This window comes from Numida meleagris, chromosome 1 (assembly GCF_002078875.1).
Source record: "Numida meleagris isolate 19003 breed g44 Domestic line chromosome 1, NumMel1.0, whole genome shotgun sequence".
In the NCBI taxonomy this organism is placed as follows: Eukaryota; Metazoa; Chordata; class Aves; order Galliformes; family Numididae; genus Numida; species Numida meleagris.
In genome coordinates, this window is record NC_034409.1 from 2164033 (window position 1) to 2179598 (window position 15566).

Below are 15566 nucleotides of genomic sequence, written 5' to 3' on the forward strand. Positions count from 1 at the left end.
CCATTCTGCCTCTTATTTGAGGGGCAGAATCATAAAATAATTCAGGCTGGAAGAAACCTGGAGTCTCTCAAGTGATTCTGACTCAAACCCTGTCCATTGCTATTGATTCTTCTCCATGAACTTAGCTGTACACAGAGACCTTGCAAAGGAAGAAGACATTGTATAGGTTGAGTTATGCAGTCTCCATTCTTAGAGTATTTCTAAACCCAACTGAACGCAGCCCTAAGAAACTCAGTCTGGCCTCTTTGTTGATTGTGCTTTGATCTGGAGCTTGTACAACGTGGCTTCCTGAGTTCCCTTCCAGCTGAGGTTATCCCATTGAGTACCTAAGACGTATGTCTGCTCTCCCAAAATCATCCACCTTGTTCAGCAGTTGTCCCGTATGCTGTATGTTCAGCCTCTTCTAATGCGGTGATAAATGCTTTTTTTGCCGAGACAAAAACATCCATGAGCATCTATCTTGCTGGATAGCAACTTGCCAGTGAATCTCAGTTGCATATTCCTGAGGCTTACATAAGAAATTCGAATCTGAAGCTTTTTTTGTTTAATGCAGTGTGCAGGTTTTTTGTGTGTGGTTTTTGATGTTTGGGGTTTTTTGGGATCTTTTTGGTCTCTCTCTTTTTTTCTTTTTTTCTCTTTTGGTCTATAACTAGATTTAGTAAATGAAGCTTAATGTCATGTGTTCTGGATAAAATAGATCCTAACTTGTTCATAAATTCAATTTTTTAATTTTCTCCATTAGCCTGCTCTTAATGTGATCTTTTCTACTATTCATTCTTCTAGGACTTCATTATTTTTAGAAAATGTACTGTAGCACATTTACTGGTAATTACAAAAGCTTGTTTTAATTACAGTTGTCAAAGAATATGTTTTATGATGTATTATTGTTGCTGCTGTTTCTAATTCATAACTATTTTCCACCTTTACAAGTGGAAATTAGCAGAGCTTTTTCGTAAGTCATGTGTTTGGATCATTTTTGTGGTTAGGAATGATTTTATGAATAGTGATATCTTCAAAAGAAATCATGTTGGGGGGTAAGGGAGAACCATATGCTCCTAATAATATCCATAAGTTGCTTCTAGTACCCATTCAGGATGATGTGTGTGTTTCTGTGTATATATAAATACATATATATGTATATATATGTATAGGTTACGTATAGATAGATTGGGTTAGAGGGTTAAAATTCAAATATCATGCAATCCAGTGTATGTTAAGTGTGGAAATCGGGAACTGGAAATGGGGATGCCATACACAGTTAATGAAGATTGGAGTTTTGGTGACCATGATAATGTATATGAGAAACCAATCTTCTTCATCTTAGAGTTTATCAACATGTAAATGTGAGTGCGTCACACTGTACATGGTAGGTGACTGTAGCCTGCTGCAAAAGTGTTTCCATGCAAAGCTTCTTGGTGGTTGTCAAAAGCTGAAGGCCCATTTTGCTGTGTCCCCATCACAGTCTGTGCACGAGTGATGTTTGTGTCAACAAGCTTGTGAAGTCACACCCTGTTTTAACGCTCATCCAGCAAACCTCTACTGTAAAGCAAACAGAACGTCTTTAGCTACGTAAATGTGAAAGATAATTTTTGGAATGGCATTTGAGATCCGCTCCCCTGCAGTTCTGGTGTGTCACACACACCCTGCCCTGTCAGCGGTTCTGTCACATCCTCCTCTTCTGGAGCTACTGAAGGCCAGCTCTCTGCTGCTGCTTTCTTTGCCTTTTTACTCTGTTAACCTTTTTTCTCAAATGATGCAGGCTTTCCTTAAGGCCTGTAGATATTGTTTGTGACCTTTCCCTTCACTCGGTGGCTAAAAAATGCCACATTTCTGTAGTTAGGATTTTATTGGGCATATCCCTGTAGTCTTGGAAACTCACTCCAACAGAGCACTCTTTCAGCCCTTGGACCTGATTCTGCTTGCAGCCTTGAATATCACATAGGAAGCCTGGTCCCTTGGTTGTCCTCTTGCCCCTTCCTCCCCCATTTTTGAGCCTGGGTCCCTTTGTTGTCTTCATGCCCCTTCCTCTACCATTTTTGGGGCCTGCTCATTTGGTTGTCCACTTGCCCCTTGGCCATTTTGAGGTGGTGCTGAGGAAGTCATTGTGAAGCAGCTTGGCAAGGCCTAGGCAGAGCACTCTGTCCCTTTCCGATGGCGGTTGATGCTTTATAAATCTAATGTTGAACTCTTCTTTTGAAGCACATTATTCTTTTACAGAAAAATGCAAACTGAAGTGATCCCAGGGGCATACTTCTGTAAACTCTGTGGATGTTAATGAATTTGGAGCCTGGAGTCCTCACTGAGGGGCAGCTGTAACCTGGGGACTTCAAGAGCTAATTTTGAAATCTGCCTATAAACCTTTCCTCCTAAACTACCTGGTATTGCTTTATCCACTGCAACTCTGTAAAGAAAAGCAGTAATAGACTTTACACATCTCCAACCTTTCTGCAACCAGCTGCCCGGATTCCTTTGTTCTTTTTCTTTAAAGATAATTATTAGTCATTTGTTTTCGATTGTCTGCTTGTTTGCTCAAAGGACAAAAGGAGTTTGTATGTGTTGTAACCACAGACTGGTTGAGGCTGGAGGCACCTCACATCCATCTGGTCCCCTCCTGACCAACAGGGCCACCAGGGCTGTGCCCAGCCCCATGTCCAGGCGGATTTGGAGGTCCCCAAGGTGTCGACCTCACGGTGTCTGAGTCCCTGCACAGACCGAATTTCCCCGCATCCACATACAGGGTGATGTGCAGGAGTTTTTTGTAGACATCCATTTATCCAGTGATGGAATCTCATGCCAGTGCTGTGCCAGATCCAGATGCTACTTCTGAAGATGAAACTCAGGTTGGCCTTTAAATCTTGATCCAACTTTCTAGCGATTCTGAAGAATAATTAATAATAGAGAGCTGGTTTTCACTTTAATTTTGGGTTGCCTTGGCAAGCTGGGCTGCTTCTCAAAGGTGACCTTCTGCAGCTCTTTTCTAAATAACACCCTAGAAACTGCTTTCTTTATTAGAGTTACTTTGTGAAGAAGCAATGAACCTGTTACAATATCTCATTTACAACTAAAGTGCAGCATTCAGCTAATTGAATACACGGCTACTGTTAATTATTTTGTTACGGCTAATTGGTATTCACTGGGATCATGTTGCTGAGGTCCCATAAATATAATATTACCTTAAAGTTTTTATTTCTTCAGTGAAATCTCTTCTGTTGTAGTATTTGTATAGTCTTCTGTATAAATGTGTTTAAATATATATATATATATTTTCATTTAGCTGTGTCTATATTATTGTAATACTACCAGAGACATTAGCTGTGTGGAAGACTTACACTGAATTTTTTTACTGGCCTATCAAATCTTCCAGTTACTTTCACCATAGAGGGAGCTAAACCTTTGGTTTAGCGTATTCTTTAGTGTTCTTATAATCCAATATTTCTGCTTTATCGGTGATAGAAAAGCTTGGATAGGTTCAAGGCAAAAAGCACTGTGAATATAATTTGCTGCTTGACCCCATGTTTTTAGAGCAATAAAATCCAGCTGTTTTGATCGCTAATTATCTTGGGGGAAAAGGAAAGTAAACAAATAACAGGGCAAGAACTCTCACTCAGATGGATGTCTCCTGCATAAGTGCTGCTTGCATTCCCCTGATCGTACTATCTTTTGTATGTATGTTTAGTGATCAGATACTATTCAACAAATCCATTTTTTTTATTTTAATGGTTTTTAATCAGCAAGACCGACACAAATTGAAAGAATGTGGGTTAAGGTTAGGGTCCCATGGAGGTCTTGAAAGTTTTTCCAGTTCAGACTTGTTTTAGAATTAATTTTATCTATATAAGAGAAAATTACACATCGGTAAATATGAACCTCTAAAGTAGCATTTTCAAACAGAATTTTAGTTTTTACCTACACATGCTCAAATTCTTGTTGAAATAGGACTGGTCAATGACAGTCTAATTCTGTCAAATCCATTCTTCATCATTCTCTTACTTTATTTCTGCTGACCCATGTAATAGGATAATACGAGCGTATGAATTGCAGATGCTGTATCTTAAATGATCCATCTTAAACGTGCTTGTCTGTTGTGTGAGAGCTGAAGCATACTTTACTATCAAGAGTGTCTCACAGTAATTTAGTCAAAATCAACACTAGATTTTTTGAAGTAATTTTTTATATTAATGCTTTCTGTTTGGATTCTTCCTTTAGAAAGATATCCAGAGCAATATACTGTGGTCTGGAAACTTTTTATTAGTTCTTTTTCTTCAGCTTTCATGTCTTCCGTGCTCAATATTTCTGTTTTATGAAGAAAAAAAAAAATGGGCATCTTACATTGTTCTATTAAAGTTTTTTTTGGCATTTTTCTAGGAACACTGTTATTTTCCCAGACATCCGTAACAGAGAGTTTTTCTTGATCCAGTTGAAATTCCTTGAGAATTTTCAAACACCTTCAGAACTAACATCAACACGGGCTCTAACTTTTCTGTGGAGAGTTGTAATTAAAAAAAAAAAAAAAAAGAAATGTTCACATGTTAATTTTTTTTTAATAGAGTAGAGGTGCATGTGACCTGGTCACTTCGTGGTATGAAAAGTGAGAGTAGCAAGAACAGTGTTCGAACATTAAACTGGTTAACCTGGATGGAGCCAGTGTGGTGTAAACTTTTAAGACAAGTGGGTCTTTAATCCCTCAGTACTGTAAGGAATGGAGAGTTGGGTGGGGAGAAATTTAATGAAATAGAACAAGGGCAAGTATAGAGTCTTGCATCTGGGCAAGAACAACTCCAGGTACCAGCATAGGTTGGGGACTGACCTGTTGAAGAGCAGCATAGCGGAAAGAGATCTGGAGGTCCTGGTGGACAGCAGGATGGCCATGAGCCAGCACTGTGCCCTTGTGGCCAAGAAGGCCAGTAGCATCCTGGGGTGTATTAGAAGGGAGATGGTTAGTAGGTCAAGAGAGGTTCTTCTCCCCCTTCTACTCTCCCCCTGTGAGACCGCCTCTGGAATATTGTGTCCAGTTCTGGGCCCCTCAGTTCAAGAAGGATAGGGAAGAGCTTGGGAGAGTCTAGCACAGAGCCACAAACATGATGGAGGGAGTGGAGCATCTCCCTTGCGAGGAAAGGCCGAGGGAGCTGGGTCTCTGTAGCTTGGAGGAGACTTGAGGGGTGACCTAATTAATGTTTATAGAAATGTGAAGGGTGAGTGTCAACAGGATGGAGCCAGGCTCTTCTCAGTGACATCCAGTGGTAGGACAAGGAGCAACGCGTGCAAGCTGGAATATAGGAGGTTCCACATAAATATGAGAAAAAACTTCTTCAAAGTAAGGGTAAAGAACAGTGGAACAGGCTTCCCAGAGAGGTTGTGGGGTCTCCTTCTCTGGAGATATTCAAATCCCACGTGCATGCGTTCCTGGGTAACCTAATCTAGGTGTTCCTGCTCCAGCAGGGGGATTGGACTAGATGATCTTTCGAGGTCCCTTCCAATCCCTGACATTCTGTGATTCTGTGATCATAGAATCATAGAATTGCTCAGGTTGGAAAAAACCTTCAAGATCATCAAGTCCAACCACACTGACTGATTCTGTGAAAAACCTGCAAAACACTGGGAGTTGATTTGAAAATAGTAGATAACGTTGATAAAACGTAATTTTGCATTTACAGAAGATGCAAAAGCTATGCAGAAATGCTACAAGTTGTTCTACACATTAGAAATGTGACTGTATCATGGTGCAGCCTTCAGCTACGCTTTGATGGCATCATGTTAAACCATAATCGATGGTTTTAGCATTGCTGTACAAGATGTCTGGATTTTTCGATTGAACCTACTAGGATTTGTCTGCTTCATAAAATGTGTATTGTAAATATTCAGTTGTGAATGTTGCCTCTCATTCTTTCACTCCTCATCGTTGTCTATGAGAGGAAGAGTCCGTTAATCTCCTGCTATTGTTTTCTTTCTGTGAGATGAAAAGAATTGATTCTGATTGATCAGCTGGACCTGGAAGAGAGGATGGGTTTCTGATATGGGGCCTTTTTTCATTCCCTCCATCGTAGCAGTGTGTAGCTTTTACCTATTGTTGCCAGAAGTGTGGGAAGTGCAGTAAACCATGCCAGTCTTGCACTTTTTCTTAATGTATCTTATTGGTTTTCCAATGATTTTATTCCTTAGTTTCAGGATATTGGTAGAATCATGTGAAACACTTTTGAATTCTAAGAAATAAAGCTTAACTAAGTTCTTGTGAGAGTAATGGAACATTAATTTTACCATTTCTTTGTCACTGGCCTATTTAACTGCACTTGAACAAAAGGCATGAGTTTGCAAATATTTGAGGGATCATGAGGTGGTTATGCATAAAATGATTGCATATGGGAAGCTATGATAATACATAGAAGTGTAGTATTAAATGCTGGGAAGGGGGTGGTTCAGGGAAGCAAAATCTGCAGTGGATTTTCATTTCCTATAACCAGGACAAAAGGCAGGTTTGAGAGGTAATACAGGGATTATCTGGGAAAAGCAAAACCATGATCAGCACGAAGCGTGGTAGTTAGGTTGTAGAATATTTAGTCTAATCAGCTTGGGAAAAGCCCGTAATCAGTTTTATTTAGCGTACAAGGGCTGATTTAAATGATGGTGGACAAAGCTGTAGCATGTGCTCCACGATTCTATAGTGAGTACAGGGTAGTAGAGGAAGAGCAAGATTTGGTTAAGCCAAGTAGGAGTTAAACTTGGCTGTGTGATTTTTGTATGAACAGGGGTGTTTTTGGTGAAGTTGTGTAACAAGACATCTTGTCTTGACATCTTCATAGCGGAACACGTACCCTATGAAGACAGGCTGAGGGAGCTGGGCTTGGTCAGCCTGGAGAAGAGAAGGCTGTGCGGTGAGCTCATTGCAGCCTTCCAGTATTTAAAAGGCGATTATAAACAGGAAGGGGGATCAACTTTTTACTCAGGTAGATAGTGATAGGACAAGGGGGAATGGTTTTAAGCTCAAGGAGGGAAGGTTTAGAGTGGATGTCAGGGGGAAGTTCTTTACTATGAGAGTGGTGAGGTGCTGGAACAGGCTGCCTACAGAGGCTGTGGATGCCCCATCCCTGGAAGTGTTCAAGGCCAGGTTGGATGGGGCCCTAGGCAGCCTGGTCTAGCATTAGATGTGGAGGTTGGTTGCTCTACTTGTGGCAGGGAGGTTGGAACTTCATGATCCTTGGGGTCCCTTCCAACCCAAGCCATTCTATGATTCTGTGATGACGCTAAGATTGTGTGTGGTTTTCAGCATTGTTCTGGATTACAGACGTGCCTGACTGGCATATGCTTTTATGCATTCCTTCTATTCACCATTATGTAATCAATTTAACTTGAACTTTTTGATCTTTTGCATGCTTCAGGAGATAGAAAAAAAGGTAAGTACTGAAGGAAAGTCTAACCAAAACCTCGAAGTTTTTGTTTTATTCATTGTCTAACCGCAAAGACAAACCTTGAGAATGAGAATTAAGTCTTGTATCTATACAAGAAGTACAGCACGATGTGTGGTATAAGGAAGTTTTCTGACATGCTTCTGTGAGCGTGACCTGTAAACTCTCAGTAGGAAGAGTTTACATTTCCTGTTTTTCCTGATGCTGCTAGAAAGGGGAACTGTTTGCAGTTAACTCTGTGTTATCAGTACCTGAATGAAAACATTAGGGATGAATGGCTCATTTTGAGTAGACAGTTGTGGTAATGGCCACTGATAGTTAACTATTGTTTACTGAAGATTAAAAGATTATTTGCCTGGAATGTGTTTGCATTCATAGTTGAGGTGTAGATACGTTTGGTGTGCATGGGTGTACTTTTAATCATAGAATCATAGAATAGTTTAGGTTGCAAAAGACCTAAGGATCATCTAGTTCTAACCCCCTGCTGCGGGCAGGGATGCCAGCCACTGAATCAGGCTCTAAATCAGGTTGCCCAGAGAATGTATTAATGTATTCTGTAATTCTTAATAAGTCCCTATAATACTGCATAGTAGAGCATACTACAAATGAAAAGGAAAAAAAAAATTCTATTTCTCAGTACTGCTGAAAACATCTTAACATGAATACTCTGCGTTATTTTAAGTTACTGGATGTGCAGGTGACCATACATTGAAGGGTTTCAGCTTAGCTTTTTACTTCAGCTGAAGTAGGAGTTTCCAGAAGAATAATTAAAGAAGACATCAGAGTTTTAGATAACGGTTTTTAGATCTGCTCTTGCAAATGTACGAGCATTTGATTCTTTTGAAACATTCACATGTTCAAAATTAAGAACGTGCTACACATGTACTACACATTCCTCAACTAAGGTTGTAGAGGAAAAGCACTAATTTAAAAATACGTATTTTTCTTACCATAGCCTGCAAATGTATGGATGGAAGTTCAGCTGTTCTCATGTCAAAATGTCCACTTAGTAACGATTTGAAAATAAAAACTAAATAATGAGACTCTTCGTATACTTTGTTCAGTAGCTTGAGCGCATTTCCCTAAGCTGAGAAGTGATCTGCAAAGTTAATAACAAATTTTGTCTCAGCGTGGTGCGCTTGGTTCTGCCTTTGTGACGTGTCCAACTCCATTTGAACAAGCCATGGCACAGCTGTTGAGGAGGCAAGGGAAGAACAGTACAATAGACAATCTCTTTCCGTTTTCAATGCAGCAATCATCATCTTATTAATGCACTGTTTGGCAAAAACTAATAGACTGCAGTTTTCAATCAGTGTATATTCCTTACTGGTACAGTTTATGGTGGATGTTTTTGCTTTGTGAGTGATGCTCTTTCCTGATCCAGTTTTATCTTTCCATTTCTTTTTTTAGGCCAGGCAGCTGGAAGAGAAAGACAGAGAACTAAAGAAGCATGATGCCTACTACAAAGAGCAGCTGGCTCGACTGGAAGAAAGGGTAAGCCTTTCTTCCCTCTTAATGAAGAGTTTTCTGTTTGTTTCTGCTACTGACTTTCTGGTTATGTTTTATTGTTAAACAAGATGACTTTTCTAAGGAGATAAAGATTAAAGCTGTGGCTAGAGAGGGTTTTTTTGGTATTAACTGCTGCTGTTTCTGGCTTAATATTGACAAGACGGAGGCTTTAAAGTTGAGGATGTTCTTTTCTTTTAGCTAAGTTCTCACATTTCAGTGAGGTTTTATCTGTCATAGCAATTACACATAGAGAAATTCTCCTAACCAGAATTATTACCTTCCTACCAGTTCAGATAAAGAACCAGTGCAAGTGAATGGGCATCACCAAGCAGTCTGAAAATCCCATGTGAAGTGGGAAATACCTACTGAATTTCATGACTTTAGTTGTGGTCCACAGTTACTTCCATTGGGCAGTTGGTGGATCCACCAAACCCACCTGCAGTTTCATGTTAACTGCAGGTTGTTCAGGACATGTTTAAAAATGTACTTCTGTGTTGCGATAGAATTGCGACCATACCATACAGAACAGTTTGGTGTTGTGTGAAGAGCTTAGAATGTATTTAATAGGAAGTGTTTTAACATATTGCTGTTATTTATTTATAGGGTACTGTTTTATAGGGTGCTATTTTCAAGCTAATTGTTATTGCCATCATGTTCTACATCCCAGGTTTGCTGCAACCTTCAGCCTGAATACTTTTTCCTCTTTTTCCTTCCTCGTTTCTGAGCCTATTTATTGTTTAATTTGGATATTTTGGTTAGTTTTGAAAACAGTGTTAATATGATATATATTCATTTATGCAGCTTAGCAGGATAGAGAGAAGAAGAATGCTTATTTTTGTGGATTAAAAAGAAGAGCATGTTGCCTGAATTATCAGTCTGTATAATTGATCTTAATGAATATTTTAAACGGAGGGCATACCAGATTCTATCTCATTATTTTGATCAACCTTTTTGAATATTGCATTAATAAGGACGTGTTCTTGGCAATGAAGAACAGTCTGAAAGGATGAGGTTAAATTATTTTAATGATTCTAAAAGTGTGTTATTTAAACAGTCACAAATGAAGATCCCTCTTGCAAAATCCCCACAGAATACCTGCCTTGTTCTCAAGTAGCTGACTGATGGTAGGGGTGAAAGCATCTGTAGTAGCTCATCCAGGCGAGGTCCAAGCATGGCTGTACCTGTTCAGTTAGTTATTGGTCTTCTGTTCTATTGTTGAAGTACAAGTGGTGCTGGAGTAACTCATGGCAAAGGTCACGTGAAAAAAACACCATGATTCTTTGCTTGAAAGCTTCTGTTTTACCTTTTTAAGGCACTATGCAGCAAATAAGGTTTTTATTCTTAGTTGTTTTTAATCTCAGAGTAGGTCGCTGATGCAGTGCCTTCACTTGCTACTGTTAAGTGGCCACTTCCAGCGTGGAATTTTATTTTAAGAAGCATGTGAATAAATCATTGTTGCATACAAATGATGCAGTGAACTATAAGCACCTGTGTTTTATACTGCTAAAGTGCTGTCCCCCAAGCGATACAATATGGGTGATCTTTGCCAGTTCTTGTTCCACGTCTTGAACTTAAAGTCTCCAAGACTACAGCAGACAGCTCTGAATCGACTCTCTTGTTCTGTGGGTGACATTTGCTCTGTCTTCAGAGTTGAGTTCCTGTGGCACCGAGGCAAGTCTTTACTTTCCAACTTTCTATTTGTAAGGTAGGGAACCTTTGCTTTGCTAAGCTGTCATCGGGTTTGTTTTCAAAGTACATGTGCATATCTCTCCTGCACTAAAAAAAACCACAGTTGTTCAATCTCCGAGAGGAGGTGAACTCTGCGCTCCAAATCAGGCTTTGAACTTTTTCAGAGATGTGGAGATTACAGAATGAAAACCTACAAAAGCGGAGGGGTCGTGTGTCTTGCAATCCAGGCTTCACTGAGGCTGGTGCCTGCAGCCGTTATTAAGGTCATTTGTGAGTTTCAGTATTGCTTATTTTTTGAGCACGGGGATGGAAATAGAGCTTTAAGAAAAAAAGGAAGGTCTGGAAAGGCCTAGCGTGTTGGAAATTACAGAGCACAATAATAGGCTGTTTATTTGTTCCTAAGCTTGTCCTGATGTCAGTGGAAGGTACGCAGAGTTAGAGCATGTTCAACAGAGAAAAGCTGAGAGCGGAAGGTAAGATGGGAGCGGAGCAAGTGGAGCTGGGAGAGATAATGTCAGTATGAGGAAATGTGCAATATTGGGCTGTCATTTGTGACAAAGAACGCTAATTACATTCTCAGATCATTCTTACATCAAATAAACACACTTTAAAAATACTTCAGCTGCGCATATGTGGTATTTCTGTCTGTTGCATCACTGAATGTCAGAGCTCATCTGTATGATTAATTGGCTTTTTGATTACCTAGCTTTTTCAATTAGAAGCTTCATATTTGTGTTCTCCAGTGCTGCTGAAAAAACAACGCAGACGTTGATAATAAAGGGAGACGACAACAGAACAGATTAGTGTCAGCACAGGGTGCTCCTTATGGAGAAAATTATTATACATATTCAGTGCCAGATGAAGTCTGTCAATTATAAAATATTTCAGTGACTGAGTGAAGATGCTCAACCTTTCGCGGAGATTAATACAGGACAAAATAACTGTGCACCAGTGACAGCTGTGATACTAAAACATAAACAATTCCATTCTCCAGGGCAATATCTGTTCATAAATTTGGTTTATGTGCTAAAAACCTTTTGATACTTTCCAAAAACCCGGCGATTCCCCTAACAGCTGCCAGTGTTTCTAGGTCAAAGATAGCACATAAGCGATGAGTTATTACATGCTCCACAGCAGCAAAGCAAAATGAGATCGTTTAACAAAGGAGTTACAGAATAACCTTCTCGTACTGTGTATCTAACTAGAGTGTAAGGCTCTTATTTAAGAGTTCACACGTCAAGCTTTGAGAAAAATTTGTCTGTGTTCTTCGTTGTCTGTTCGTAGGCTAATGATGCTTCTTGACAGAGCAAACAAGCGTAGGGTCAGATAACAGAACTCAGATGGTGAATGTGTGTATATCCTACATTATCTCAATTGCTTCATATAATAAGCTGGCCTTAGTGGTATTTTTAGCCATTTGGTTTTTCTTTTAAAAGAGTAGCGCAGCAAGAAATAGGAAACTGAGCATCTCAGGTTGTGCAGCTTGAGACCTTGAAGACTGTGGCCTCTCTGTAACATTGTCTTGTGTGAATCTACACAGAGACACACACGCATATTCTCACACACTTCTGTCCTGTTGTATTCATCATTTTTCTGTTCAGCTTCTCCGCGTCCATCATCCTTCCATTATGCCACTGGATTACATGTAAATTCCAAGCCCCAGTGGCTATAGGCTTCATCACTACTTTTACGTCACTGCTGTTACGGTGACATATAGGTTCCAGCCAACATCAACAGTGGCATTAATTTTGTCTGCAGAGCAGCTGACGTCCTGTCACTCCTTCACCCAGTTGCTTTTGCTTTAGAATATTTTTAATGCACGGGAGACGTGACTGCATGCTTTCCTCTTCTGCCTGGACTTCTGGCCTCAAACAGACATTCAGCATGAGGTGTGTCTGTGCGTGCTTCTGCAGCTTATAGAGAGTGATTCAACTCTCTCTAGATCAAGCTTTCTTCAGCAAATCCAGCTACGTTCATTTACATTACACTGCTTCATAATACTGCTAAGTGTCGTTGGAAGAATCATGCCCCTAGTCATGGGAGCAGAAGGAAATTAATTTTAATAGACTGCTGTATGACACAACTACTTAGTTTATCTATGTGAATGAGCAAGACGTGTATCCCAATATTAATCAGGGTATTTCTCTCACAAGCTATGCTTCTATGCCTGCAAGTTTTCTAGAAGTACTTTCAGTGAGTATTGTTTAGCATGCATGTGAATACGCATGCAGTGTAAGGTAATAAAGTAGTTCTGTTAGCATTTAGAAGTTTCAACATTATGTTCTACTGCCCAGCCGTCAACAATTCACTGCTCCCTATGGTTCTTGGGGGTTTTCTGATTTCTGTGCAATCCCTTGCTGACTTCAGTGGCCTTTTCCCAGGGAGCTTCCTGCACTGTGCAAGGCTTACTGCCAGATCAGAGCCTGAGAATATAGACATAAGTTCTGCAAATGTGATCCTCTTATCTGCATCCATTTCTTTCACGACTTACATTTTTAGGAAGGATTTGCAAATCAGAAGTTCAGCACTTAATTTGGGGATTCTACTTACCATGTAGGCTGTCAAGGAGCATTAACCTTAAGGTAAGACGAGCACACAGAGCACGAAGCTGTGAGCTGATGGCACACACTATACCAGGTGTTAAATAGTATTATCCATCCTGCTTGCTACAGTAAATAGGATTTCACTATTATGATGTGTCAGGATTTTCAGAGAAATCAAATTTACTAGACACTAAACTGCCATTCTCACTGCTGAGCAGCTTTATTCTGGGATCTTGTGTTCGTGCTAATCCTGTTGGTAGGAAATGCTTATACCAATTGTACGGGGAAATTATAATTTAATGATCTCTTCCTTTTTTCTATTCAAGACTTAGAATGGACCAGTGTGCTTTGCAGTGATAGACCCAGTGCTCAGAAAGGAGATAACATACAGCTCAGCTTCACAGCCAAGTATTGGCTTTTTGTATGTGATTATAATGAGCATAAGTGCTAGGATGCAAACAATGCGAGTTCCACATTTGTTCAGATTCTTCAGAATCTTGTTTACCTTTTCAAAGTCCAAACAACTAAATAATCAGAATCTGTTTACTGTGGCTTTTTGTAAACTGTGGTTTGCAAGATGCGGATAACAGAGAGGAGCTATTATAAGGCAGTGTAATAACTACAATCATTTTAATTCCCTGTGATGTATTTTAGCAGTTTAGACATTTTTTGTTTCTATTTGTTTCAATTTATCAGTCTGTTTACTGTCTTTGATCTCACATGACTGTATCGGCAGGAATTTCATAACCAGAAGATGATTCTGTTCTCACCTCTTGTGTTTAGAAGTTTGTATTCGGCAGAGCAAACATGTTTACACTCCACACATTTTGTACTGTATTCTTTCATGTCTTTCAAAATCAAATAGCAGTGATGTAGGTACAGTGTTTCAAGACTTGGAGCTTCATCTCGCAGAGGAGAAAACAGTTTGGGCTGATGATGCTGTGTTCTGAGCATTTGGGGAAGGCGCAGAGAAAGCTCAGCAAACCTTTTGTCATTGTTCCCATGAAGACATGGAATTACCTCTAGCACACTGCGGACAGACTTACTAAGTTGTAGTTGTTGCCCGTGTGCAATACGTGCTTTCTTTGTTGGATGCACATAACACCAGTCGGTTTTTCCAAACTGTCCATTGCAATTCAATATACTGGCCATATGCATTTCTTTTCTAAACATGACACATGGCTGTATAACCACTGTCTTTCATGTGTTATATTTGACATCCTTCTTACCACGCAGGTCAGTGAAATAACCTCTCAGTAGAGGCCTTACATAGGACACCAACATTTTTTATTTTCCATAAAGGAAATTATTAGCTTATTGTTATTATTTATAGTATTATTTATTATTATTTTATCATTTATTCATTTATTATTTCACGTTAGTTTATTGTTTCGTGTTCACATTCTACGACTTGCCCAGCTTGCAGAGTTTCTCCACTTTGCCCTTGTAGAGATACTTCATCATCCTCTGTCCGGAGAGATGACTTTGGTGAATGCGGTCCAGGTACAAATGCCTGATCTTTTTTTACTTCTGTTCTATTTAAGCTGATGCTTCCATTACTATCTGTCTTGGCTTTACTAACCAAACTCCTGTATTTCAGAGAAGTTGTGTTGGAAGGCATTTTACAGGCCTTTCTTCTCTTCATATTTGAAGTAGGTTTGCCAATGTTGTATGACTTAACAAATTGAAGCAGCAGTATCTGTCGGTGGTTTAAAAGAAAACAATTCCATCTTTCTTACTCCCCTCCCATTTTTATGAGATGTTCTTTTTTTTCTTCTATCTAACTACCTCTTTGTTTTATCTCTTCATATTTACCTACACAAACAGATCAAATACATGTATTATGCCATGTATCTCTATACATATGTAGAGAGAGTGATGTTATATACAGAAATATAGATCCAGAGAGACACCAGGAGGGAGAGATTTGTAGGTGTTGAAACTATGTTATTGTTTCTTCCTTGAACTACCTTTGAACAGGATTAGGTCATGGTTCTGTCCCTGTATCAAACCCACGCAAGCACTACATTAATCTACCAGCACTGAGTTCAGTCTACTCAACTGAATTTAGCCGTAATAAGGAGAAAAGAAAATGTCAAACAACACTTACTTTCAAACATTTTTCAGATAGAAGCAGTAAAATATATTCTGGCTTCCACTGGAGCCATGACCATACCATTCTTAATGAATTGTGTTATCTGTGTAAGGCTACTGGTGGATCGATATTCAACCTCAACGGAGAATTCTTGCAGTTTTGCCCAAATCAGTGCAGCAGGAGACATGAGTATAAAATCAAGACACATTAATTTCTCATTCTGTACTTGGGCCAAGAGACTTTAGCAATGTCAGAGCTCATGTGCTGCACCAGAGAGATAAAAGTAGAAGTTCATGATAGTTTCCCAATGCTTTGTATTTCCATACTGCT

The 15566-nt window shown here is 39.5% G+C and overlaps 1 protein-coding gene across 3 annotated transcripts in view; it reads left to right on the top strand.

Moving 5' to 3' along the window:
- Positions 1-15566, top strand: part of CHCHD3 (coiled-coil-helix-coiled-coil-helix domain containing 3) — a 164758-nt gene that overhangs the window by 91422 nt on the left and 57770 nt on the right. For all 3 annotated transcript variants that reach the window (XM_021384293.1, XM_021384294.1, XM_021384295.1), the window contains exon 5: positions 8811-8894. In XM_021384293.1, coding sequence (XP_021239968.1) covers positions 8811-8894 — 84 coding nt within the window. The remainder of the gene's footprint in view (positions 1-8810; positions 8895-15566) is intronic.